Here is a 27,512-nt window from a genome sequence, read left to right as displayed (position 1 = left end):
GATTAAAGTCCTAATGCTACTTACTGTATTATATACATATTATGTTATAATAAATTGTTTATTACAGCAGAGTTTTATTCCACTGGGTTATTGTCCATTGATATGTCCAACTGTCACCAGGAAAGAGACACTTTTCCATGGGGGAAATCATAAGACTGTCCTAGTTTCCCAGTGACCTATCCTGTTCTGCTGCTGCTGTGACCAGGAGAATGAATTCCTCATAATGGAAGGAAAATGGGGTCCTTCCACGGGTAGCTTTTTCTTTTTTCACATAATGATACCAATTATCCCAGAACAAGGAGGAGAAAAAACCAAAGTTCTTACTTTCTTGTCAGATTTCCCAGAGGAAAGAGCATGGCATAGTTCCTTTTTCTTCTCTGAAATTATTTCCAAATTAGTTTGCTCCTGGCCCAGTTTACGTCTATTCATTTCTGCAGCCATTGCATCACACCCAAATGAGTTTCCTCTTTCTATTGTTGGACACATTTTCACAAAATATTTGAAAATTGTCTGCTTCCTCTTCATTCTGTTCTGTGGGTAAAGCATTATATTCAGACTCTTTCCTCTGGGAGTCCTTTGAGTTACAAAGTTAAATGACATTCCATGGGCGGGAGACTTGGAGAAAGCTCTCACTGTTGGGAGGTGAGCGGTTTGTGAGTGGACATTTATCATCCCCATTGGCTTATCCATGGGTGTGCCTCTGGTGCCTTGTATGCTACTTAGGAACTTGTCATTAATTATAATAATGGTAACACATTATAATAGAAACTATTAAGGTCTTACTATGTGCTAAATCCTTCACATAGATCATCATATTTAATCCTCATCACAATCCTAGGAGGCGGGTTTTATTTACTCTGTTTGGTAGATTAAGAAAATTAAGAATTCCAAAATGTAAGTAAGCCATCCAAGATCATTCAACCTGGAAGCAGCAAGGATGGCCTGAATCCTAAACTCTTATCCACTATTCCCATGGTGCTCAAATGGTGGTCCTCAGACCAGCAGCATCAGCACTACCTGGAAAACGGACAGAAATGCAAATTGTTGGACTGGGCAGTGGCTCATCCCTGTAATCCCAGCTCTTTGGGAGGTCAAGGCAGGAGGACTGCTGGAGGCCAGGAGTTCAAGACCAGCTTGGGCAACAGAGTGAGACTCTCCATCTCTGTAAAAAAAATTTTAAAAATTAGTTGTGCATAAGGCTGCACAGTGAGCTATGTTGTGCCACTCTACTTTAGCCTCTGTGACAAAGTGAGACTCTGTCTAAAAAAAAAAAAAAAAAAAAAAAAAAAGCAAATTCTAAACCTGCACCTCAAATCTACTAAATTAGAAATTCCCAGGGTGGGGACCAGCAATCTATGGTCCAACCAGCCCTCCACATGATTGATGGATGCTGAAGTTAGAGAATTAATTGCACCTTGCTATGCTTTCTTTACATGCACAAAGACATCACACATGTAACCAGAGAACTACAAAGATTGTCTGGGAAATGACTCCAAAAACTTTGGGTTGCTGGCCAGGAACTTGCTGGGACCCGAGGTTTCCTATCTCTCAGTGGGAGGGCTGAGACCCCCCATGGTGTTTCAGAGACTCCCCTGGCATCTCCAAGTCAGGGAAGTTAGTATTTTTCAAAATTCCCATTAACGCTGACATCTGAACTCAGACTGTCTGTGCCTGAGCCCCAAATGGTTATTACCACCTCTACCCCATGCAAGACCACTCTCCCACTTCCCTGGCAAAAAAGGGAGAGTGGTGAGAGGTTGAGGGGCAGAGTCCCTCCTCTGGTCACAGTCCCACTGTGGTCCAGCTGTGTCATAGCTAAAGCACATTGTCTACTCGCCAAAGGATGCCAGGAGGATGGAGGACACACATCTGTTGGCCCTTTTGCCTCTGAGTTCCAGCCTGCACCTAGTGATGATGGTGGAACTGAACTATTTGGATTAGTTTCCCCTTGCTGCCATTACAAATGATCACAAACTTAGTTGCTTAAACAATACAAATTTATTATCTTACAGTTTCATAGGTCAGAAGTCTGATCTGAGGCTCATTACGCTAAAATCAAAGTGTTACCAGGGTTATGTTCCTTTCTGGGGGCTCTAGAGGAAAATGTTTCTTTGCCTTGCCCAGCTTGTGACAGCCGCCCAATTCCTTGGCTCTTGGCTTCCTTCCTCCATGTGCAAAACCGACAATGTTGCATGTTTCTGAGCATTGTTCCATGCTTTCTGACCACATTGTTGCATCTTGCTGACCACAGCCAGGAGGGGTTCTCCTGCTTATAAGGACCCTTGTGATGACATTGAGACCTTCAGGATAATCCAGGTTATCTCCCCATCTCAAGGACCTTAACTGAATCATATCTGCAAAGTGCTTTTTATCATGTAAGGTGGCATATTTACAGGTGAGATAGGAAAGAAAAGAGAAAATGAATTCATATATTATTTATCAATTAGAGGAATATATAAAGCCATTTTTCCTTTATTCCAAGACCATTTGCTAAAACATATATCTCTGCTTTAAAAACTTTTTTTTTTTTTTTAGGGAAGAGGAAGTATTACCACATTATAGGCATCTGTAGCTCAAAAAAATACATCTAGAATTCAGAAACCATTAACTGGGACAGAAATTTGTCTTATAAGCAAAGTAATATGATAATAATCTCATCTAGTGTTTATTTTCCTTCTTATGCTTGCCTGCTTGATTTCAATGGAGCACTGTTATGAAGTAGGCAAGAAGAGGAAACTCAGGCTTACAGAAGCTTTGTGACTAAACCTAAAGTCCCCTAAATAAATTCCACGACCCAAAGTCCAATCTTTGACTCTAACTCCAGGACTCTTTGTATTATACTAGGCAAGACTGCTCCAAGTAGAGGTAAGTCTTCCTGGAAAGAAGTTACTTCCTCACTGATCCCCTAAGCTTTAGTCACAGACCCCTGGGAAACCACAGAGTAATTACAAGGATCGAGAGTTCACTCATATGTTAAGCACTAGCTGAAGTCTGAAAAGGTGATGTATATTTGTACCTTCAAATATATACAGGTGCTGCTGATGTGATTTAATATGCAGTTTCCTTTGCTAATGCACAGCCTCACAGCAGCATCTTGACATTCCATTTTCTAAAAAAAAGAACACTTAAAGTAAAACTGCTATTGAATGAACATCTGAAAAAAATACATATATACACACACAAACACATATATATCTCCTCTCTACAATTAAGCTCTCATTTGTGAAAAATTTGGGAATCATTTTTCTTCCTCATTTTATTTGACTTCAAACATTGTGATAGCTAGGCTCCAAAAGAGACTCATGACTGTGATTTCTTGTATTATTTCTTCCTCTCTCTTTCCAAAGGCACATAAAGCATCTTTCACTTGCTCTAAATTTCTTTTGGTACCATTCTGGCTACTTCTCATCCTTCTCTCCAAACACCACTGTCCAGAAACATCAGGAAGATAAACGGTAAGTTTTGAGGAGAATAATTATAGGCTGTACTAGAGTAGTCCATCACAATACCTCAGCATTGCTAAGAGAAAAGTGCCCCACCCAGCACAGGTAGTAAGGGGTAGAACTAGTGGCTTATTTTGTGAACACAGTAGTTTGCAAAATGTATGGATTAGCATCATTTGGAGCTTGTCAGAAACGTGAATTCTTGGGTCCCACCCAAGACCTGCTGAATATGGTGGCATCCCCAGCAATCATTGCTTTAAGAAGGCCCCTAAGTGAGTCTGATGCAAGCTACAGATTTGCCTGACCCAGTTGCAACTGATTGGACCAGAAATAGCTACCTGACTCAAATGCAGCTAAACCATAGGCTTCCTATTGGTCTATGGTGTCTTATGGCGAGAGAAAGAGGAGCCGGGCAAACCAGGCTTCCCCTTTGTAGCAGGTGAACAGGGAAACAGTGATGCTGAATGAGGCTGTGCAGTAGCATTGAGGCCATGAAGGGTCATGAGCATGCTGGGAACAGGAACTGTGACTAAGCAGAAGCTGTGAAGCCAAAAACAACAGTGACAAAAAGACAACAAGGAGAGGGTGAAGAAGGCAAGCCAACTGGAAGAGAAGAAATAAGTGTGCAGGAAAAAGCAGAACTTGGAGAGTTGGGGAGTGAACCAGGACAGCAGGAGAGTGAAGTTCAAGAAAGTCCACTGCTGAGGTCCCAGAGCTGCTGCAGCCTCTAAGGCTGGTTCTGTTTTTCATAGTGTGCCAGTGCCTTCTGAAACTAATCATTCTGTTGTCTGCAGCTTCTGTTCTGTGTATTCTTAAAATGTATCTTTTCTTTGCGTTTTCGGCTTTCCCCATGCCCTCCACCCTCTACCCCAGTGCTTTCAAGGAGTGGGGAAAGTAAGACCAGAAGCATTTGAAAAAGAAAAGAGGGCCGGGCGCTGTGGCTCACGCCTATAATCCCAGCACTTTGGGAGGCCGAGGCGGGTGGATCACGAGGTCAGGAGATCAAGACCATCCTGGCTAACACGGTGAAACTCCGTCTCTACTAAAAATACAAAAAATTAGCCGGGCGTGGTGGCGGGCGGGCGCCTGTAGTCCCAGCTACTCAGGAGGCTGAGCCAGGAGAATGGCGTGAACCGCCACTGCACTCCAGCCTGGGTGACAGAGCGAGACTCCGTCTCAAAAAAAAAAAAAAAAAAAAAAGGAAAAGAAAAGAGGAAATGAACAGACGAAAATGAAACATTCTCTGTACATAACTTTCTCTACAGCGTGAACTAGTAAAACTAAAAAGCCTAAATTAATAGGCTTTCCAATCATGATTTCACCAATAAAGGGCTCCGAAGAGAGTCTAAAGAAAGAACCATATGGAACAATTTTTTTCTACCTCTAATGATTTGGACTTCTCTCTTTTACTCTCTAAGTATAGAGGAAGGTGTCCTTCAAAAAAAAAAAAAAAAAAAAACCTACTTTGAAATGCTCAGTTTAGATATTAAATGGGTAGATAATAGGAATAATCATAACTAAAAACTCTTGAGCTATTCTTATGCACCAAGCAATGTGTAAGTATGTCACATGTTTAAGTTATTTAATGTCATTTTCACAAGGGCAAGAATTCTTTTGTTTTTTGTTTTTTTTTTCACTGATGTATTCTCAGTGCCTGGAATAGTGCTTGGCTACTAGTTGACACTCAATAAACACTTGTTAAATGAATTAATGAGAATCTTCATACAATCCTTGGGTACTATTATATCCATCTTGCAGGCCCTCCTGACCGTAAAAATGGAAAATCACATTTCAAATGTCTATGTGAGCATAACACTGTCAGGCAGCAAGTGTCTACTTGGACTAAGACCATGAAGGTTTTTATTCATTTGATGATATATTCATTCATTCAGTAAATATTTACTTAACACTTATACATACCAAGTGTTGTTCTAGCCATTGAGGTTATGGTATTGAATCCTGAAGATGCTATAGCTGCCCCAATGGGGAGACAGAGGAATAAACGAAGTCATTTCAGGTAGTGACAAGTGCTACAAAGACAATAAAAGAGGTGAAGTAAAAGCAGAATGGGAAAGGGTTATTTTGCACTTGACAATCAGGGAAGGTTCCTCTGAGGAGATAAGGTTTGTGCTGAGACCTACATGACAAGAAACAGCCAGCTCTGAAAAAAGTAGGATATTGCAGGTAGAAAGAACAGCAAGTGCAAAGACCCTGAGATAGGGCTGTGCTTGATGTGTTCCAGGAGCAATAAGAAGGATACCATGGCCAGAGCACGGTGAGTAAAGGACAGTTTGATGGAAGAGATCAGAAAGGAAGGCAGGGGCTAGATCATGGAGGACCTTCTTGGCCACGGTGTGGCAGCCTTATAGTATGGGCTGAGATTGCTCTCCAAGACAGACCCTGCCTCAAGCTGTACAGTCAACGGAGAGCCCACAGCAGAGCTCTTGTGGGATTGACCAGCGTTCCAACTGAGGCCACGCTCGCTTTTCCTGGGCAGCTCCGACAAATGATTGAACCTTGTGGGAAGAATAGGGCTCACCATTTTGGCTCAATGCATACCTCCTCTAATAAATAGCCTTTGCTCTGGACTTCTGGTTGACCTGGACTAGAGTTTCTCAGCACAGTACCAGACTCAGAGGCTTTTCCTCCTCCATGTTCCTTCCTGCCTCCCTCCTTCCACAGATATCAGACTTGTGTTCATTCAGTTTGGAGGCTTTCCCTTCTGACCGCTTCCTATTCCCTCTCTCCTTGGGGTTTCACAGGTGCGACTTCCACGCCTCCGCTGCCGACCCCAGTAAAATTTCTTGCATTTCTTTTTCTTTTACTTTTTTAATTCTCTTTTTTCTTTTTCTTTTCCTTTTTTCTCCTTTTTCCTTTTTTTTTTTCATTTTTTCCTCTTTAATTTTTTTTCTTTTCTTTTTCTTTTTAGAGGTGAGGTCTTGCTGTTACCCAGGTTGGCTTTGAACTCCTGGGTTCAAGTGCAACTACAGGTGCACCACCATGCCTGGCTTTCTCTTGCATTTTAATGACATCTTGGCATCTCTTTTTAAGAAGAACCACAATGACACAATTGGTAGTGGAATGGTCTGAGAAAGCAGGTGGTAAAGCGGAGTTTGGGGACTGGGTCACCCACTGCCTGCCTGGTGATAAGGATCCCATCTTGAGTAGGGTATGACTATTTTCGGGCACAAGGCCCAACTGCTAAAAATGTTACCGGCAGTGACCCGGGAAAATGTCCAGGTGAAAAGGAATGCCTGCGCCAGCATGCTGACTCAGGCGTTTGAAAAGTGTACAGGAACAACGAATGAAAGGATAATGGAATTGGCTGGTTATTACCAAGCTGCACTGACCCTCCTACAAGGGATAATGAGAAACTGAGAGCAGTTAATAAACAGCTGAGAACCAAGTGTGAGAGCCAGAGGGCCTCTTTGGTAGCTTGCAAAGAAGTCTTCTTCTCCTGCTGTGCAAGAGCAGGCCCAGCTGAGCGGCAGGCTGATGATCTAACTGTCAGAACCCAGAGCTCTACAGATGTTTGGATGCTCAGCCAAAGTAGTCTCCTATGCTAAAGTCAGGAATCTGGTTGGAAAAATATGGGGCCTGGACCCTGAAAAGTGGGGCAGCGACATCTAGATGGATGGCCCTGTGAAATGTGGCTCTGCAGACTCCTTCGGGACCCCAGACGGAGCTTGCAGAGGTAGCCTCCCTGTCGAGAACCAGTAGTTTCCACATGGGGAAAATACTGCATATAACAGAGCTTTTTTTTTTTTTTTTTCGCTGAAAAAACAACAGCCTCCCAACCCCAAGAAAGTGACTCCACATCCTCTTGTGGCTGCCGGGTTATAACCAGAGTCAAGTTTCAGTATAACCTGGCTGAGGGTAGGCTGGGCCTGATAAAGGAGAAGATATTTTACTCTAAAGGAGGTGGAAGAATTAACTACGTCATGGAGAAATTGGATGCCTCATACATTGTTAGTGGGAATGTAAAATGGTGCAGCCACTTTGGAAAAGTCTGGCAATTGCTCAGAAGGTTAAACAAGGCCAGGAGTGGTGGCTCACACCTATAATTCCAGCACTTTGGAAGGCCAAGTCAGGAGGACCACTTGATGCCAGGACTTCAGGACCAGCCTGGGCAACATAGTGAGACCTCATCTGTACAAAAAAATAATAAACTGACTTGGGCGTGGTAGCAGCCTATGATCCCAGTTACTCTGGAGGCTGAGGTAGGAGGATTTCTCAAGCCCAGGAGGTTGAGGCTGCAGTGAGCTGTGATCATGTCACTGTACTCCTGCCTGGTAGCAGGGCAAGATCCTGTTTATTTGTTGTTGTTGTTTGTTTTTTTTAAAAAACAACAACAGCAACAAAAAACCCCAAAAGGTTAGAGTTTCCATATGACCCAGCAATCCCACTTCTAGTATATGTGAAGACAAATGAAAATATTTGCAAACAAAAACTTGTAAATGAATGTTCATATCAACATTATTCATCACACCCAAAAAGTGGAGCCAACTGTCCTTCACATGCGAAGTAGATAACATTTTGACCTGTGTCTTTCCTACTCCAAGAGCCTCAGGCAGCATCACTGTCTGAGGGCTCTCAGAATGCCTTATGCACAGGCATATATTCCTACACCACATGGCATCTGACCAGGGGACCCACTTCACAGTGAAGGAGGTGCAGGGGTAGGCCACGATCATGGAATCCAATGGTATTATCTCATACAATATGAACCCAAAGCAGCTGGCCTCATAAAGGGTGAAAATGGCTTACTGAAGGCACGGCTGAAATGCCAGCTTGGATGCAATTTCCTGCAAAGATGGGGCCATCTATAAGGATGCAGTATATGCACTCAGTTAGAGATGTCAGATGTGTCCCCACATAGGAAGAACATACAGGTTCAGGAACCAAGGGGTGGAAGTAGAAGTAGACCCACTTACTATTACTCCTACTGACCCACTGGGATTTTTTTTTCTCCCATCCCTGCAACTCTGAGCTCTGCAGAGTTGGAGGTCCTGATCCCCAAAGGGATGCTCTCTTTCTGTGGATACAACAAGGATCCCATTGAACTACAAGCCATGGCTACCATCAGGGCACTTTGCATTCCCCGTGTTCAGGAACCAGAAAGCAAGAGAAGCCTCTAACCTGGAAGGAAAATTGATACTGCTCAGCAGGAAGAGTGTCAGGTGTCTTCTCAAAACTGCAATGGCACCAATTTTCACAATAAAAGCTTACCAGATCCTCTATAACCTGGCCCAATGTTACCTTTCTGATCTCCTTTCTTTTTTTCTCTCCCGCTTGTTCACTCCACTGTAGCCATGCTGACCTCTTTGATGTTCAGTGAGCAGACAAGGTGCTTTCAGGACTGGGGTCTTTCATCCAGCTTCATGAGATAGAAGAAACAAGAAAGGCTACAAAATGCAGAAGGAGCTCAAACGAGAGATGGAGGGTGGGAGATATTTTATATAATTACACTAATTTGTACAGAGCCAATGACAGAGTTGGACTTTTTAACTCTTAATTTTTAGAACAAGCATCCTCACTGAGAGGAGGAAAATATTAGTGTGGAAAATATCGATGAGAGAAACCTCTCAACAGTATTTTTCACATACTCATTGATTAGTGACTAAAAAGTTAGACTGAGACAAAAGAATGATCTTCCTGGAGAACGAACAAAGTTCCATCTTTGATAATGATTAGTAATAGCAAACTTATTTTTGAGATATGCTAAATGTCAGGCACCAAGGTAAGCCTTTTACATACTTTGTCTTATATAATCCCCATGAAATCTCTAAGAAAAAGGAATGATTATTCCCATTGTGAAATTCCCTTTCCCACACATGAAGAAATAGAGGCTCAGAAAGGTGAAATAATTTGCCTAGGTCATACTTCATGTAGTGGCCAGCTTTAACCGCAGCTCTTTCTGAGTCTAAGACCTGTATTATTTTCTCCACAATTTGCTTCCCCTTAAGAGAAAGAGCTAATCATTACTTCATTCATGCATTCACTTATCCATAATTTAATAAATGTTCACACTGAGTGTTCACGTGCCAGGCTTGGCCTAATTTTGCTGATACAGTGGCAAATGAATAGGCAGGAGTCTTACCTTCATGGAGGTTATTGCCTAATAGTGTAGCTGGACCGTGAATCAAAGACGTTCAGGTCTCTGAAGCGCAGCTGACACAGCATGTGCTGAGACTGACATTTGAAGGAGGCGAACAAAGATTACTGTTGACCTAGACCTTGACTATATATTATGCACAGTAAATACAAACATTAAGACATTGACCTTTTAGCTTCATCAATTTTGAAATCGGTATAGTAATAATGCATTTCTTGCCAAGTCGTTGTAATCTCAAACGAGAAAATGTATGAAAGGCCTTGGTAAACTGTAAAATAGTCAACAAGGAGAAAGGGTCTTTTCTTTCCTTTTCCTTTTTGAGACAAGGTCTCATTTTGTCACCCAGGTTGGAGTGCAGTGGCACAATTATGGCTTACTGCAGCCTCCACCTACCAGGCTCAAGTGATCCTCCTGCCTCAGCCTCCGAAGTAGCTGGGACCACAGGTGTGCGTCACCATGGCCAGCTAATTTTCTTAATTTTTTGTAGAGACAAGGTCTTGCTATGTTGCCCAGGTTGGTCTCAAGCTCCTGGTCTCTAGTGATTCTCCTGCCTCGGCCTCCTAAATTGCTGGGATTACAGGCATGAGCCACGGTGACTGGCTGGTCTTTTCTTTATGCTAAAACAATTCAAACATATACTACATTAGAATAGTGCAATAAACACCCAGATGCATATCAACCAGCTATGACCAGTTACCAACTCATGGCCAATCATGCTTCATCTTTAGCCAGACCCTGATTACCCATTTTTTTTGGGAAGCAAATCTTTGACTGCCTATATTTTTATCCATGTATATACCTCAATGAGGGGATTATCTTAAAAAACACAGCCACAAATACCATTAGTACTCCTAAAAGCATAAAAACAAAATTTACAGCAATTCCCTAATTTTATCAAATATCATAATTTGACTTAGTGGTCAAAAGTCCCTGATGATCTCAAAATTTTTGAAATCAGTAGGTGTGAATTAGTATTTAGATAAGGTTCATATATTGCAGTTGGCTGCTACTTTTGTTTGTTTGTTTTCTTGAGATACCGTGTTAGCCACAATGGTCTTGATCTCCTGATCTCGTGATCTGCCCGCCTTAGCCTCCCAAAGTGCTGGGATTACAGGCGTGAGCCACCACGCCTGGCCTGCTATGTTATTTTTTAATCTGTAAGTTTTTCCTTAATCTTCTTTTTGTTTTGTTTTTGCATTTTGTTCGCTTACAAAACTGTAGAACAGTGGTTCTTAAACTTAAGTGTGCATTAGAATCATTTGGAGAGCTTGTGAAACCCGGGATTGCTGTGTCCAGTCCCCAGGGATTCTGATTCCGTATTGCATTTCTCTTTCTTTTTTGAGATGGAGTCTTGCTCTGTTGCCCAGGCTGTAGTGCAGTGGCCTGATCTTGGCTCACTGCAACCTCCGCCTCCCGGGTTCAAGCCATTCTCCTGCCTCGGCCTCCTGAGTAGCTAGGACTACAGGGGTGCCCCACATGCCTGGCTAATTTTTTGTATTTTTAGTAGAGACGGGGATTTCACCATGTTAGCAAGGATAGTCTGATCTCCTGACCTCATGATCCACCCGCCTCGGCCTCCCAAAGTGCTGGGATTGCAGGAGTGAGCCACCATGCCCCACCTCCATATTGCATTTCTAACACTTTCCCAGGTGATGCCAATACTGTACTCAGGAAGGACACTTTGAGAACCATTGTTTTGCATATCTCACAGTCTGGATTTCCTTATCCCTTGGTAAAGTATCCTTACACATGTTCATCTTCCTCTCTATTTCTTGTTAGGGGGAACTTATTTAATTGTCTGCAGTACAAGATAATGGTTAAAACTCAGGGTTTAAAGTTAGATTCCCTGCATTTAAATCTTGCTTTTGATATTTATTTGTCATGATCTTGGGCAAGTCACTTCACTGTTCTGTGAACACAATATTACAGAGTCTTTGTGAGGATGAAATGAGATTTTAAAAAGTGAAGTGCTTAGCATAGTACTCTGTCACTTAGCAAATGCCCAACAAATTTGATTGTCATTTTCAACCAAGAAATCATAAAGGGGTGCACGGTCTGTAGAAGGCCTTAAGTTTTGTGTTTTGCTGCGTTTTGACGTCAGCACAGGCAAGCAGGAGCGCCAAAAAAGAACCTAATTAAAAGTGAAGAACAACTCTCCTGGCCACTTCGTGTCAGCTCAAAATTCTGCCCCTTTAAGGAGGGCTCAGCCACGTGACCCACCGGGTCACATGGCTCGCGGGACAACATGGCTGCGCCCGCACTAGGGCTGGTTTGTGGACGCTACACTGAGCCGGGTCGCGTCCTCTTGCTGCTGCTGCTCTCGCTGCTGTGTGGAGCGGCAGGGAACGAGGAGGCCGGGACCAATGCGGGCGCGGGGTCCCTTGCGGGTTCTTGCGGCTGCGGCACGCCCCAGCGGCCTGGCGTCTATGGCAGTTCGGGAGCCGCTCACCGATACTCGCGGGAGGCTAACGCTCCGGGCCCCGTACCCGGAGAGCGGCCGCTCGCGCACTCAAAGGTGCTCCATCGATTTCTCCAAGGCGGGTGGGGGCTGCTGGGTTACTGGACCGGGTTGGAGTAGGCAAAGCAAGGGACTAGTAGGAAAGGAAGTAAAGGTTATAACCACACCCCAAATCGAGCACCTGCTGATCCCATTTGAGGAGTTCCTTCTCTGTGCCTCACCGGCAGACTCCATTTAATTGACCATTAGGGAGTTTGGTTTGAGGGTTATTGTTACTTCTTTACCCCCTATTTCTTCCTCCCTCCAACCTATTCTCTTGATGAGGGGCTCAGAATTTTAAGTCAATCAAATTATGGTTTAAATCACCATTTCCTCTCTTATTAACGCAATAAATTGGGATCCTGGGTCTCAGTATCTTCAACAGGGTTGTATACTTATCTGTAGTCTCCTGGAGTACACTCTGCTTGAGGACAAGGGCTTGTGTTGTTTATCCTGCTATTCTTAGCACTTTAGCACATAGGAAGGACTAAGCAAACTGTAGTTGTTTTATTACTATTAATATCTGTGTCTTGCTTAGCGCCTCTATGTGTTAGGTGCCAGGATATATAAATAACTTACTGACTGGGCGCGGTGGCTCACATGCCTGTAATCCCAGCACTTTGGGAGGCCGAGGCGGGCGGATCACGAGGTCAGGGGTTCGAGACCAGCCTGGCCAACATGGTGAAACCCCCGTCTCTACTAAAAATACAAAAAATTAGCCGGACGTGGTGGCGGGCGCCTGTAATCCCAGCTACTCGGGAGGCTGAGGCAGGCAGGATAATTGCTTGAACCCGGGAGGCAGAGGTTGCAGTGAGCCGAGATCGTGCCACTGCACTCCAGCCTGGGAGACAGAGCAAGACCCCGTCTCGGAAAACAAACAAACAAACAACAAACTATTACTTCATTCTGTCTGCCCGGTATTTTGCCTGTTGGTGTGTTGTCGAAACAATTTATGGAACTAGAAGTCAGGTGTTCTGACTCTTAAACTAGTGCTCCTTCTTGTTTACTTAGCGGACCCTATCCTTTTCCCATTCCATTTTTCTTTTCTTTGGGTTAATCCTGACCAATATTTAGGACTCCGGTGAGAGGTAACATCCACAGCAGGTTTTACCTGACCTCCTCCCTTTCTCTCTCCTTCAGTATTTTCATATCCTGCCTCAGTAGTATGTGTTTACTCTGACATAACAATTATTAAAGATGTTTTTCTGCTGATGTCTCTCCCCACTTGGACTGTGAGGGTGATAGGGTCAGGACCATGATTTAGTCTCTCAGGTGTAGAGTGTAGGAGGTTGATACATGGGCTTCTCATTGTTTTTCCATCCTGTATAATTTTGGGTCTTCAATTTTTTTTCTGTTTCCCCTTGGAGCATGCCCTGCAGCATTGTTTATCTTCTGTGTGTTGAAGACTCCTGATTACTGTTTTAGTGTGTATTGGCCATACTTGATTTTAATTCCTCTCTAACTTGCCTGATAATTGATAATCAATCTCTCCCTCTTTCTTTCTTTTTTTTTTTTTTTTCAGGAGTCTCGCTCTGTCGCCAGGCTGGAGTGCAGTGACGCCATCTCCGCTCACTGCAGCCTCCACCTCCTGGGTTCAAACGATTCTCCTTCCTGTCTCAGCCTCCCAAGTAGCTGGGATTACAGGCACAAGCAACCACGCCTAGCTAATTTTTGTATTTTTAATAGAGATGGGGTTTCACCATGTTGGCCCGAATGGTCTCAATCTCCTGACCTCGTGATCTGCCTGCATCGGCCTCCCAAAGTGCTGGGATTACAGACGTGTCCCACCGCGCCCGGCCAATCTCTCTCTCTTTCTAAGGAGAAATCCTTACATCTGTTCATCTGTTTTTTAATAGGGAGCCATCTCATTTGCATATATGCATTGGTCTGTCTCATAATTTTGTCTAGATTCCTCTAGCAAGCCCTGAACATTTCTCATTTTTAAACATTCTATTTTCCTATGGGTTCCAGAATGGATGTGGATGCTAGAATCTTTTGGATTATGTTTACAAGATGTACGTTTTTCATCCCTATAGAGTGGTTTTGTGTCTTGATTGATGCTATATGGGTCATCTTTGGCCAGTTCTTATAGTCTGCTTTCTACACTGTTTAGGGACATCTCAATTTATTAACAAATTAGTGGTTGATGAGAATATACCTTCAAGCTTTCAAGGGCACAACCTAATGACTGAACCTGAAGTAGTCTTGTTGTCAAGACAATGATGTCATAGGAGACTGTTCTTAATCTCTCTGTTTTCCTTGGTTTCAAATGTCTTTGTTCGTGTGCAGATGACTTTTCTCTAATTCTGACACTTTGCCATTTATTCTAAATTCAGGAACTCCAATATTTCAGGAGAAGTAAATGATCATAGTGGTGGTTCTGCTTTTTTTTTTCTCTTTGTTTTCTGTTTATTTGGTTTAATTCAACAAATGTTTATTTGGTACATTACTGTATAACACTTGTTATATAAGATTCATCCTATGTGCTGGGCATACAGAAAAAGACCCATACACTACCCACATGGCATTTACACTCTGGTAGGTGTTTCTCTCTCTCTCTCTCTCACTCTCACACACACACACACAAGCATCATTTTTCTATAGTGAGAATACTATAGGAGAAATATGTCCAGAGTACCTGGAGAGGAATAAAGAATTCATTCTTCATGGACAAGTCAAGTAGTGCCTCAAAGAAAAGGTCACATTTGAGCTATGCCTTGGAGGAAATATTTTTAGGAGCTGGGAATGGAATTTCAGATTCAAGGACATGCCAAGAAGGAGAATAGTATCAACACATAGCACATTGTGGAAATGCACGGTGTGTGCTGGGAAACATAAGTGATTTAAGATCTGGGAGTGACATGTTCACACTTTTTTTTTTTTTTTCCTGAGACGGAGTCTCACTCTGTTGCCCCGGCTGGAGTGCAGTGGCCGGATCTCAGCTCACTGCAAGCTCTGCCTCCCGGGTTTACGCCATTCTCCTGCCTCAGCCTCCCGAGTAGCTGAGACTACAGGCGCCAGCCACCTCACCCGGCTAGCTTTTTGTATTTTTTAGTAGAGACGGGGTTTCACCGTGTTAGCCAGGATGGTCTCGAACTCCTGACCTCGTGATCCACCCGTCTTGGCCTCCCAAAGTGCTGGATTACAGGCTTGAGCCACCGCGCCCGGCCATGTTCACACTTTTTTTTTTTTTTTTTTTTTGAGGCGGAGTCTCGCTCTGTCGCCCAGGCTGGAGTGCAGTGGCCGGATCTCAGCTCACTGCAAGCTCCGCCTCCCAGGTTTACGCCATTCTCCTGCCTCAGCCTCCCGAGTAGCTGGGACTACAGGCGCCCGCCACCTCGCCCGGCTAGTTTTTGTATTTTTAGTAGAGACGGGGTTTCACTGTATTAGCCAGGAGGGTCTCGATCTCCTGACCTCGCGATCCGCCCGTCTCGGCCTCCCAAAGTGCTGGGATTACAGGCTTGAGCCACCGCGCCCGGCCCATGTTCACACTTTTTAATGTAACACTTTTTCGGTGAGTCTTTTTTTGTTTTTGTATATTCATACAATGAGTGTGTGGCAAGGTGAGGCACACAGAGAAATAACACTGGGCTTTGCCCTCAAGAAATTTTCAGTTTCACTGGAAAGTTATGGCAATTAGAATTGTCTGGGAAACAATATAGACATTTAAAAATTTGATGTGTATTCCCTCTGGTTATAAAAATACAATTCTCATTGAGAAAATTATCTTAACAGTTTTCTGCATGGCTTATGATTGTATAACAAGGAAGCAAAATGTTTTAGTCTGCTTTTATCTTTTAGAAGAGTTATTTGAAAGGTATTTAGGATCATCGGATGCTAAGATTGTAGGTGGCATGTCTGTATGTATGGATAAAGTCAGTCTTAATTTCCTGTCTGAGGAGGTTTCTGACTGGTAATGCTTCCCTGGGCATCCAGGCACAATCGAATGCCGTCTCTTCCATGAAACCTTTCCACCTCCTACAAAGAAGTAGTTTTTCTATCCTCTCAGTTCCCATAGCTTATTTTGTTGTTGTTTGATGACAGCTTGTATATTTTCTTTAATATAGTGCCAGTGTTTTTTTTATGTTTTGTTTTTGAGACGGAGTCTTGCTCTGTCGCCCAAGCTGGAGTGCAGTGGCACAATCTCGGCTCATTGCAACCTCTGCCTCCTGGGTTCAAGTGATTCTCCTGACTCAGCCTCCTGAGTAGCTGGGACTACAGGCATCTGCCACCACGCCCGGCAAATTTTTGTATTTTTAGTTGAGATGGGGTTTTACCATGTTGTCCAGGATGGTCTCGATCTCTTGACTTTGTGATCCACCTGCCTTGGCCTCCCGAAGTGCTGGGATTACAGGTTGAGCCACCGTGCCTGGCCCTAATGTAGTGCTAGTTTTGTAGTTGTCTGATATTCTACATTGGAAGCACTTTTAGATATTTTAATCTCTATATCCTCCACTTTGCCTTGTACATTTTAGGCATTCTGTAATAATTTCTTGAATGACCTCTTTCCTTTTGTGGTGGTTACAATATTGAGAAACTGCCTTGGGAATAAAGAAGGTCACATACTTTTTCAAGAAACATTTGTAAAGTATTCTTTTGCCCTATTCATCCTCCTAAGAATCCTGTGAGAGAGATCATCTCTCACTTTACAGTGAGGCAACTGCGGCTTAATGGAATCATATAGCTGAGAACTGCAAGAAACTTTGAATGTCATTTCATCTATGATTAGTGTCTGTCTGTAGAGGCAGGAGGGTGACAGAATGGTATAGATAGATAAGCCCTGTATAGATAGATAAGGCAGGGGTTTGTGGACAGATCCAGAGAGAATGCTTCTCTTATTCACCCAGCTTTCTCATGAGCCTTTAGCTTATTTATTTTATTTTATTTTATTTTATTTGAAGGGACTCAGAACAAGAGCCTTTAGCTTTTAATGTCAGGGCTGAGGAGAGGAAAGAAGGAAAAGGAGAAGTTACACAAAAAAGTTACGTATGATCCTATTTCATCTTTGTGTACAAGACAAAAATCACTTATTAGCAAGTGAAAAAAAGACAAGACTGGCTTAAGCAGGAAAAAACTGGAGGGAACATTTATAGCTCTCCTAGTTGGGAAGTTCAAGAGTAAATATGGCCCCAGACACACCTGGATACAGGGTCTCAGGCAGCATCTCCAAGGCCTTTCTCTTTGGCTATCTCTTGGCTCTTCTGCTCCATTGTCAGGTAATGTCCCTTCTACTACTGATAAGATAACGAGAAGAGAAAAAGTTCTTTCCTGGTAGCTCCAGCAAAAGTTCAAAGATGAACTTTGATTGGGTCTTGGGCCTATCCCTAACTACATCTCTGTGATCAAAAGAATGCTGTGGTTGGCCAGGCTTGGTGGGTGGTGGGAAGTAGGATAGAGTTATCCAGTACCCCTGGGCCACTTAGAAAGCTTAAGAAATGGTTTTGGAAAGGAACTTCAGTATTTTACAAGAAGTAGAGGGAGTGGGTGCTGGATGGACCAAAATAGCAGTGCCCACTGCACGTGGCCTAAGTGTGTAGCCCACATATGGTTCTGTTCTTCTAATGAATAATAGAGTCATTCTTGACTTCACTTACACTTCTGGCTTGAGTGGCAGTGGCAGAAGCTGTGGTGTGGCGGGGAGGGGTTTATCTCACCTTCAGATTGGAGGAGATATGGATTCTTTGAATTTGGACCTTCAATGAAGAGTTGACTAAAATGGTCCTTTTTATGTGGCTTAGGATCCTACAGAGTGAGACACTTGATACTCTGGTTTTCACTTGAATGACATTTGACATTTGTAGGACAGAAAACTTTATTTCATGAGTGTAAATGAAAAATTATGATCCACTCAGAGTGATCCAGGCTATTTTTATCTATAGTCTCCAGAATGGAAACTTGGCTTATTCAGCACTGGCTATCTCTGATGGTTAATGAAAGAAGGAAAAAAAGAAAAATTCAGCCAGAAGTCCACAGTGGAAGTCGTGATTGCATTAGCATTGTTGGTACTCACCTTGAGGGAGAAGAAGATGAGAAAAGTTAGATAATTGTAAAAGTTCATTAGGTACAATGGGCACAGCTTCCTGTGGGCCTTTGAGCTGAGGGATGAACAACTGTTCTCATAACAGGAAGTTTTTGCCACAGGAAAGCTTTTTATTTAAGTCTTTTATGAAATCTCTTATTAGAGCCTCTTCATCATTTTAAGACTGCTCTTGAAACTTTTGTCTGATGTCTTCAATGTTTCTACTTCTTTGTAGAGCTGCTTAAACTGCTGATTTCTCCTCTTAGGACTGCGCTATCTTGTGTCCCAGCACTTATAGTGAGAATAATGGACAAACAGTTCAGTCCTTGACCTGCATATGTTAAACAGGTTTCACTGCGATGTTGACATGTTATGCATGTCTAGACTATTAAAAATTAAATAGCATTTTTATAATTATGCATAATTCAAATGATAAATTCCTGATTACAGTCATGACCTCATTCAACTAGTAAAGATTTTTTGTGTCTACTGCGGACCCTGTACCATGCTAGGCACTGGGGATATAGAAATGAAACATTCATTTCTGGTCCCCAAAGAGCCTAGGTTCTAGGGAAGATGAAAACACAGAATAGATGACTTGGAAGCAAGTGGAGATGTGAAAGGGGACTGAAGACAGGAACACCCTGTCTTCAGAATTACAAGACTTCTGCAGTTATCTGGGGATAGAAAAGAGGGAGAGATTAGAGAGATACATATTTAGGAGATCGAGTGAGACTAGGTGGCCTGTGTAATGTTGGGAGTAGGGGAGGCGAGTAGTCAAGGTTGATTTCTAGGGATAGCAGTAATACATTGGACAAACAAAAACACATTTATTACTAATTTATCATAGATGAAAACAGCACCATTTTTATTGGGAAATGCATGCATAGAATCAAAGCAACCACTAACAAGGAAAGTCAGTAGAAATAGAAAGTAGAATCAATGATTGTGGATTCCTAATTTGTTTCTTCTGATGTTATTTTTCTAATGCTTCTGCCCTTATTGCTAAGCAACTCTTTTTTTCCAACTAGTCGTCTCTCCTTGACTTCTTTTTTTCCTTTTCTAATTTGAGCCCTTGTTTTTTAAAATTTTATTTTTAATTGACAAATAATTATATAATAATTTGTGGGGTACATTGTGATGTTTTGGTATATGTTTACATTGTGGAATGAGTCAAGCTAATTAACAAATCCATCAGCTCACATACTTATATTTTTTGTGTGTGGTGAAAACATTTAAAATCTATTTTTTGGCTGGGCGCGGTGGCTCAAGCCTGTAATCCCAGCACTTTGGGAGGCCGAGACGGGCGGATCACGAGGTCAGGAGATCCAGACCATCCTGGCTAACACGGTGAAACCCCGTCTCTACTAAAAATACAAACAAACAAACAAACAAAAAACAACAAAAAAAACTAGCCGGGCGAGATGGCGGGCGCCTGCAGTCCCAGCTACTCGGGAGGCTGAGGCAGGAGAATGGCGTGAACCCGAGAGGCGGAGCTTGCAGTGAGCTGAGATCCGGCCACTGCACTCCAGCCTGGGCGACAGAGTGAGACTCCGTCTCAAAAAAAAAAAAAAATCTATTTTTTAATAATTGTGAAATATATCATGCATTATTTATTATAGTCACCACTCTGTGCAATACATCACTAAAGCTTATTTCTTCTATCTAACTGAAATTTTGTACTGTTTGATCAACATCTTTCTTTTTCCCATCTTCCCCACTCCCCTAGCCTCTGATAACCACCACTCTACTTCAATTAGTTCAACTTTTTTAGATTCCACATTTGAGTGAGATCATCATAGGTATGTGTCATTTTGTGCTTGGCGCATTTCACATAGCATACCGTTCGCTAGGTTCATCCATGCTGTCATAAATGGCAGAGTTTTCTTCTTTTTTTTTTTTTGAGACCGAGTCTCGCTCTGTTACCCAGGCTGGAGTGCAGTGGCGCAATCTCTGCTCACTGCAAGCTCTGCCTCCTGGGTGGGGTGCACGCCATTCTCCTGCCTCAGCCTCCTGAGTAGCTGGGATTACAGCTGCCCGCCACCATGCCCGGCTAAGTTTTGTATTTTTAGCGGAGATGGGGTTTCACCATGTTAGCCAGGATGGTCTCGATCTTCTGACCTCGTGATCCAACTGCCTTGGCCTCCCAAAGTGCTGAGATTACAGGCGTGAGCCACCGCACCTGGCCGAGTTTTCTTCTTTTTAAGGCTAAAATGTATAAATAAAATATATGTATATGCATATATATATATCATTTTCTTTATCAATTTATCTGATAAGGGACACCTAGGTTGCTTCTGTATCTTAGCTATTGTGAATAATGCTGCCATGAATATGGGATTGTAGATATTTTTTGAGCATACTCGTTTTATTTCCTTTGGCCATATACCCAGAAGTGGGATACCTGAATCATATGGTAATTCTGTTTGCAAATTTCTGAGGAACCTCCATATTGTTTTCCATAATCACTGTATTTACATTCGCACCAACTGCACAAGGGTTCCTTTTTCTCTACACCTTCTCCAACACTTGTCATCTTTCATTTTTTTGATGATAGACATTCTAACAGGTGTGAGGAGATAGCCCATTGTAGTTTTAATTTGTGTTTTCCTGTTGATTAGTTGTGATGAACGTTTTTTCTTATATTTGTTAGCCATTTGTATGTCTTTTGAGCAATGTCTCTTCGGGTCCTTTGCTCATTTTTAAATTGAGTTCTTTGTTTTCTTGCTATTTAGTTGAATTCCTTATGTATTTTGAATATTAACTCCATATAAGATGCATGGTTTGCAAAGATTTTCACTCATTCTGGGATATCTCTTCACTCTGTTGTTTCCTTTCCCCTTTTGGTTTGATGCAATCCGATTTATTTATTTTTGCTTTTGTTGCCTATGCTTTCGGGGTCAGGTCCGATAAGTCTTTGCCAGGCCTGCCTCATGGAGCTTCTTTTCCCAATGTTTTCTTCTAGTAGTTTTACAGTTTCAGACCGTACATTTAAGTCTTTAATATAGTTTGAGTTGATTTTTGTATATGCTATGAGATAAGGGTCTAATTTCATTCTTCTACATGTGGATATTCAGTTTTCCTAATACTATTTATTGAAAGATTGTCCTTTCTCCATTGTGTGTTCTTGGTGCCTTTGTTGAAAATCAATTGATGGTAAATGCATGAGTTTATTTCTGGGCTCTCTATCCTGTTCCATTGGTTTTTGTGTTAGCTTTTATGCCAGTACCATGCCATTTGATTAGGTTTGTATTTATTTTGAAGTCAGCTAGTGTGGAACTCCACCTTTGTTCTTCTTGTTCAAAATTGCTTTGGCTCTTTGGGGTCTTTTGTGGGTCTGTGCAAATTTTAGGATTTTTTTTTCCTATTTCCTTGAAAAGTGACATTGGAATTTTGATAGGAATTACATTGAATCTGTGGATTGCTTTGGGTACTATGGACATTTTACTATTAATTCATTTAATCCATGAACATAGGATGCCTTTCCATTTGTTTGTCTTTTTATACTTTTTTTCATCAATGTTTTATAATTTACAGTATATAGGTCTTTTACTTCTTTGGTTAAATTTACTCGTAAGTGTCTTTTTTTTTTTTTGATGCTACTGTGAATGGGATTAATTTCTTTTTCTTTTTTCTTTTTTTTGAGACGGAGTTTCACTCTTGTTGCCCAGGCTGGAGTGCATTGGCAGGATCTTGGTTCACTGTAAACTTCGCCTCCCGGGTTCAAGCAATTCTCCTGCCTCAGCTTCCCAAGTAGCTGGGATTACAGGCATGCACCACCATGCCCAGCTAATTTTGTATTTTTAGTAGAGACGGGGTTTCTCCACTTTGGTCAGACTGGTCTCGAACTCCTGACCTCAGGTGGTCAGCCTGCCTCGGCCTCCCAAAGTGCTGGGATTACAGGCGTGAGCCACCTCGCCCAGCCTGGGATTAATTTCTTAATATCTTTTTCAGATAGTTCATCATTAGTTTAGAGAAATGCTGGCTGAGCACGGTGGCTCATGCCTGTAATCCCAGCACTTTGGGAGGCCGAGGCGGGTGGATCGCCTGAGGTCAGGAGTTCAAAACCAGCCTGGCCAACTTGGTGAAACCCGTCTCTACAAAAAATACAAAAATTAGCTGGGCGTGGTGGCAGGCACCTGTAATCCCAGCTACTCGGGAGGCTGAGGCAGGAGAATCACTTGAATCCGGGAGGTGGAGGTTACAATGAGCTGAGGTCAGGCCATTGCACTCAAGCCTGGCCAACGGAGAGAGACACAGTCTCAAAAAAAAAAAAAAAAAGAAAAAAAAAGAAATGCTGCAGATTTTTACATATTGATTTTTGTGTCCTGCAACTTTGCTGAATTCATATATCAGTTCTGACAGTTTTTTGGTGGAGCCATTAGGTTTCTGTATATAAGAGCATGCTGGCTAGGCACGGTGGCTCACGCCTGTAATCCCAGCACTTTGGGAGGCCCAGGCGGGCGGATCACGAGGTCAGGAGATGGAGACTATCCTGGCTAACACAGTGAAACCCCATCTCTACTAAAAATACAAAAAATAAAAAAATAAAAAGATTAGCTGGGCGTGGTGGCAGGTGCCTGTAGTCCTAGCTACTTGGGAGGCTGAGGCAGGAGAATGGCATGAGCCTAGGAGGCGGAGCTTGCGGTGAGCCGAGATCGCGCCACTGCACTCCAGCCTAGGAGACAGAGTGAGACTCCATCTCAAAAAAAATCAATCATGGCATCTACAGTCAGGGACAATATAACGTCTTTGTTTCCAGTTTGGATGCTGTTTCTTTCTTTATCTTGCCTGATTGCTCTGTCTAGGACTTCCAGTATTATATGTAATAGAAGTGGCAAGAGTATGCATCCTTGGCTATTTCTGAATCTAAGAGGAAAAGCTTTCAATTTTTCCCCATTGAGTATAGTGTTAGCTGTGGGCTTTTCATATATGGCTTATATTAAGGTACATTCCTTCAGTGCCTAACTTGTCAAGAATTTTTATCGTGAAAAGATGTTGAATTTTGCCAATGTCTTTCTGCATATATTGAGGTGAACCTTTGGTTTTGCCCTTCATTCTGCTAACATGGCATATCACATGTGTAGGTTTGCATAGGTTGAACCATCCTTTGATCCTAGGGATAAACCCCACTTAATTTTGGCGTATGATCCCTTTAAAGTGCTGTTGAATTCACTTTGCTAGTATTTTGTTAGAATGTTTGCATCTATGTTCATTAGGGATATTGGCCTGTATATATATATATTTTTTCTTCTATATATTCTTGTCTGGCTTTGGTATCAGTGTAATGCTGGTATCATAAAATGAGTTTGGAAGTGTTTCCTCTTCTTCAATTTTTTGGAAGAATTTGAGAAGGATTGGTATTAGTTCTTCTTTAAGTTAGAATTCTGCCATGAAGCCATCTGGTTCTGGGCTTTTCTTGATGGAAAATTACTATTATTATTATTATTATTATTACTTGAGATGGAGTCTCACTTTGTCACCAGGCTGGAGTACAGTGGTGCAATCTCGGCTCACTGCAACCTCCGCCTCCTGGGTTCCAGTGATTCTCCTGCCTCAGCCTCCCAAGTAGCTGGGATTCCAGGCGTGTGTCACCACACCTGGCTAATTTTTTGTATTTTTAGTTGAGACAGGCTTTCGCCATGTTGGCCAGGCTGGCCTCAAACTCTTGACCTCAGGTGATCCACCTGCTTCAGCCTCCCAAAGTCCTGGGATTACAGGCGTGAGCCACTGTGCCTGGCCAATTTTTAAAATTATTTATTCAGTTTCCTTATTTGTTATCAGTCTGTTCAGATTTTCTACTTCTTCTTGATTTGGTCTTGATAGGCTTTATGTTTCTAGGAATTTATCCATTTTTTTTTCAAGGTTATCAAATTTGTAGATATATAATTGTTTATAAGTAGTTTCTTATGATCCATTTTATTCTGTAATATTGAACCCTTGTTTATAGATGAGGGACTTGACAGTTCCTAAGCTGCTGTGGAGTCTATTAATTGACTCACTCAAATGATTTGAAAATAAGACATTATGTCTGTTAAGAGTGTATTTCTGACAGATAGTATGGTTGAAGGCCTGTGGTTTTTGAAAAAACTTGAAATAGAATTCATATAGCATACAATACACTCTTTTAACATGTACAATTTAGTGTTTTTTAGTATAGTTATGAGGTGTTACAACTATCACTGCCTAATTCCAGAAGACTTCATCATCTCAAGAAGAAACCCTATGCCCATTAGCAATCATTCCCCATTCCTGCCTCCCTCTAGCAACCACTAATCTACTTTGTGTCTCTTTGGATTTGTCTATTCTGGACATTTCATATGAATAGATTCATACAATATGTGGCCCTTTGTGATTGGATTCTTTCACTTAGTATAGTATTTTCAAGGTTCACTCATATTGTAGCATGAACTAGTACTTATTTCTTTTTATGTCTGAATTATTCCATTTTATAGATATACCATATTTTGTTTACTTATTCATCAGTTGATAGACATTTGGATTGTTTCTGCTTTTTGACTATTATGAATAATGCTGCTATGAATGTTTTTGTACAAGTTTTTGCATGGACATATGTTTTTATTTCTCTTGGGTATATACCTAGGAGAACTGCAGGGTCATATAACTCTTTGTTTAGCTTTTTGAGAAACTGCCAGACTGTTTTCCAAAGCAGCTGAACTATTTTACATTCCTACCAGCTATATATGAGGGTTCCAATTTCTTCACATCCTCATCAACACTTGTTATTGTGTCTTTTTTGTTATGGCCATGCTAGTGATCATGAAGTGGAACCTCATTATAGTTTTGATTTGCATTTCCCTAATGACTCATGATGTTGAGCATGGACCTGCATTTTTTAACTGAACATTTTCAGTGTGATCCTCAGACCCTGTGCTCAGTGTTGGGAATAGAGCTGTGAATAAGGCAGCCCCAGTTGCTGTCTTCTTGGAGTTTAGAGTTCATGTGGGAAGGTAGATAGGAACAAAGTAATTGCAATTAGGTTTTTTATAAGGAATTATACAACACATAGCCCCTTAGTAAACTTTAAAACTTTCTATTTTAGTGAGATAAGCCTTTTTCATGATTGTTGAAGGCCAAAATTCATGCAGTGGTTATTTAAAGATAGAGATTGTATTTTTACATGTGCTTTTAAAAATAATTCAAAAGAAACAAAAGCATATGCAAATAAAATATGTATAAAGAAAAAAGTGGGGCTGGGTATGATGGCTCATAATCCCAGCAGTTTGGAAGGCCGAGGTGGGAGGATCACTTGAGCCCAGGAGTTGGAGACCAACCTTGGCAACATAGTGAGACCCCATGGCTTAAAGAAAAATTAGCTAGATCGGGCGCAGTGGCTCACACCTGTAATCGTAGCACTTTGGGAGGCCGAGGCAGGTGGATCACCTGAGGTCAGGAGTTCAAGACCAGCCTGGCCAACTTGGTGAAACCTTGTCTCTACTAAAAATACAAAAATTAGCTGGGCATGATGGTGGGCGCCTGTAATCCCAGCTACTCAGGAGGCTGAGGCAGGAGAATCGCTTGGACCCAGGAGGTGGAGGTTGCAGTGAGCCATGATCATGCCACTGCACTCCAGCCTGGGCGACAGAGCAAGACTCCATCTCAAAAAAAAAAAAAAAAAAAAAAAAAATTAGCTGGTCATGGTGGCACATGTCTGTACTCCAGCTATTTGGGAGACTGAGGTGGGGAGATCTCTTGAGTCTGGGAAGTCAATAGTCAATGCTGTAGTTAGCCGTGATCATGCCACTGTACCCCAGCCTGGTCAAAAGAGTGAGAACCTGTCTCAAAAGAAAAGGAAAGTTGAATATTCTCCCTACGTCTGCATTCCAGCCATTAGCGGCTTGGTGACTGTTATTCCAGACCTGTTTCCAGACCTGTTTCCAGTACAGGTATAGATTTGTATCAGTAGAGGTTTGATTAAGGAGATTACTTTCCTAAAGAATTTTCACTTCTTTTTGAGAGACTTGTGATTCACCTTCTTTGGGGTATAGAGAGATTTTTCCTAATTTTACAGTTATTACTGTGGTGAAGATTTACTAACTATTGAGTGCTTACTGGGTGCTAGGAACTTTACCCCTACACAGGTACACCTTGGTTGTGATACATGACTTCCTGTGTTTCACCTTTCATTGTAGATGGTCCCCATCCCTGCCGGAGTATTTACCATGGGCACAGATGATCCTCAGATAAAGCAGGATGGGGAGGCACCTGCGAGGAGAGTTACTATTGATGCCTTTTACATGGATGCCTATGAAGTCAGTAATGCTGAATTTGAGAAGTTTGTGAACTCAACTGGCTATTTGACAGAGGTAATGGGATTGGGGAAAGGAGGGAGAACTTGTTCTTTTCTAAAACTTTTAAGAATGCTTTAATAGCAGCTAAGATTGACTGACCACTTTTACCACATTCTGTGGTAGAACTGTGTGAAGCATTTTATTGTATATATTTCATCTTAATTTCTCACAACAACCCTATGAGGCAGGTTAGTTTTCAGGTGACATACTGAGGATTAGAAAAGTGATTTGCCCCACATCACACAGCTAGTTGGTGGTAGAGGTGGGATTCCAGCCTGGCCAGTGTGACCTCAGAACCTGTGCTGTAACTATTATGCTATATTGTGTTAATGCTTAATGTGTCAGAGAATACCACTGACCACTAACGCTTTTTGAGATAACAGATGGCATGCAAAGTAAGACCACTTTTCTTCTCAGTAAATCGCAGTTTGATTTTTCCAGAAGCATCTCATATTTTTTAAGTGATAAATGCAGAAGTGCAGTTTTTCATTTTTGTGGCTTTATTCCAACACCTTGACAACTCACACACACTGTGCTGTGGCAGTTCCAAACATTATCTGGTGGTCACTGAATCACAAAGCAAGGTTCTGAAAGTGGATGTTGTCCTAAATGGGAATAGGAAGAGGAAGGCTTTCTAGCCTATAAATGTTTATGTCAGTTTCTGAAATACACTTATTTTATTTGCTTTCCAGTTTTCTCTCACAAAAAAACTTTACTCTTGTCTTCAGTTCGTGGAGTCCCTGTTCCTTTTTTTTTTCTTTAAGGCCCCAAATGTCTTTTTGTAAATTATTATTAAATGAATAATTTGAGAGTGAATGTTTAAAGTAAAACAACTTTCAAATTTGGTTTTGCATTGTCACATTTCTTTGGAATTTCTTCAAATATACAAAGTGGTTAGAAACCTTTTTTGTACACATTTATAGTAAGCAGAAGTCCTTTTCCTTTTGGTTTCACAGGATACTCTCAGCTCAGGTTCCTCATTAGTTTACTTAAGTTAGAAGACTTCTAAAGAACCAGGGTTCTCCATGAAGATTAGATAGAATAAGCAGAACTTAGGGCATCTAAAAACATAGATGGGGAAAAGTTATAAGTTGGTACAAAAGTAATTACGGTTTTTGTCATTACT

At 41.9% G+C, this 27,512-nt stretch overlaps 1 protein-coding gene across 4 annotated transcripts in view; it reads left to right on the top strand.

The window, feature by feature from the left end:
* Positions 1-11,766: 11,766 nt before the first annotated feature.
* The window catches only part of SUMF1 (sulfatase modifying factor 1), a 108,362-nt gene continuing 92,616 nt past the window's right edge, over positions 11,767-27,512 (top strand). For all 4 annotated transcript variants that reach the window (XM_033210501.1, XM_033210500.1, XM_033210502.1 and 1 more), the window contains exons 1-2: positions 11,767-12,073; positions 26,228-26,401. In XM_033210501.1, coding sequence (XP_033066392.1) covers positions 11,804-12,073; positions 26,228-26,401 — 444 coding nt within the window. In that variant the 5' untranslated portion in view covers positions 11,767-11,803. The remainder of the gene's footprint in view (positions 12,074-26,227; positions 26,402-27,512) is intronic.

The sequence above is a fragment of the Trachypithecus francoisi genome, unplaced genomic scaffold (assembly GCF_009764315.1).
Source record: "Trachypithecus francoisi isolate TF-2019V2 unplaced genomic scaffold, Tfra_2.0 Lachesis_group0, whole genome shotgun sequence".
In the NCBI taxonomy this organism is placed as follows: Eukaryota; Metazoa; Chordata; class Mammalia; order Primates; family Cercopithecidae; genus Trachypithecus; species Trachypithecus francoisi.
This window is presented reverse-complemented; position numbering and strand designations above follow the sequence as displayed.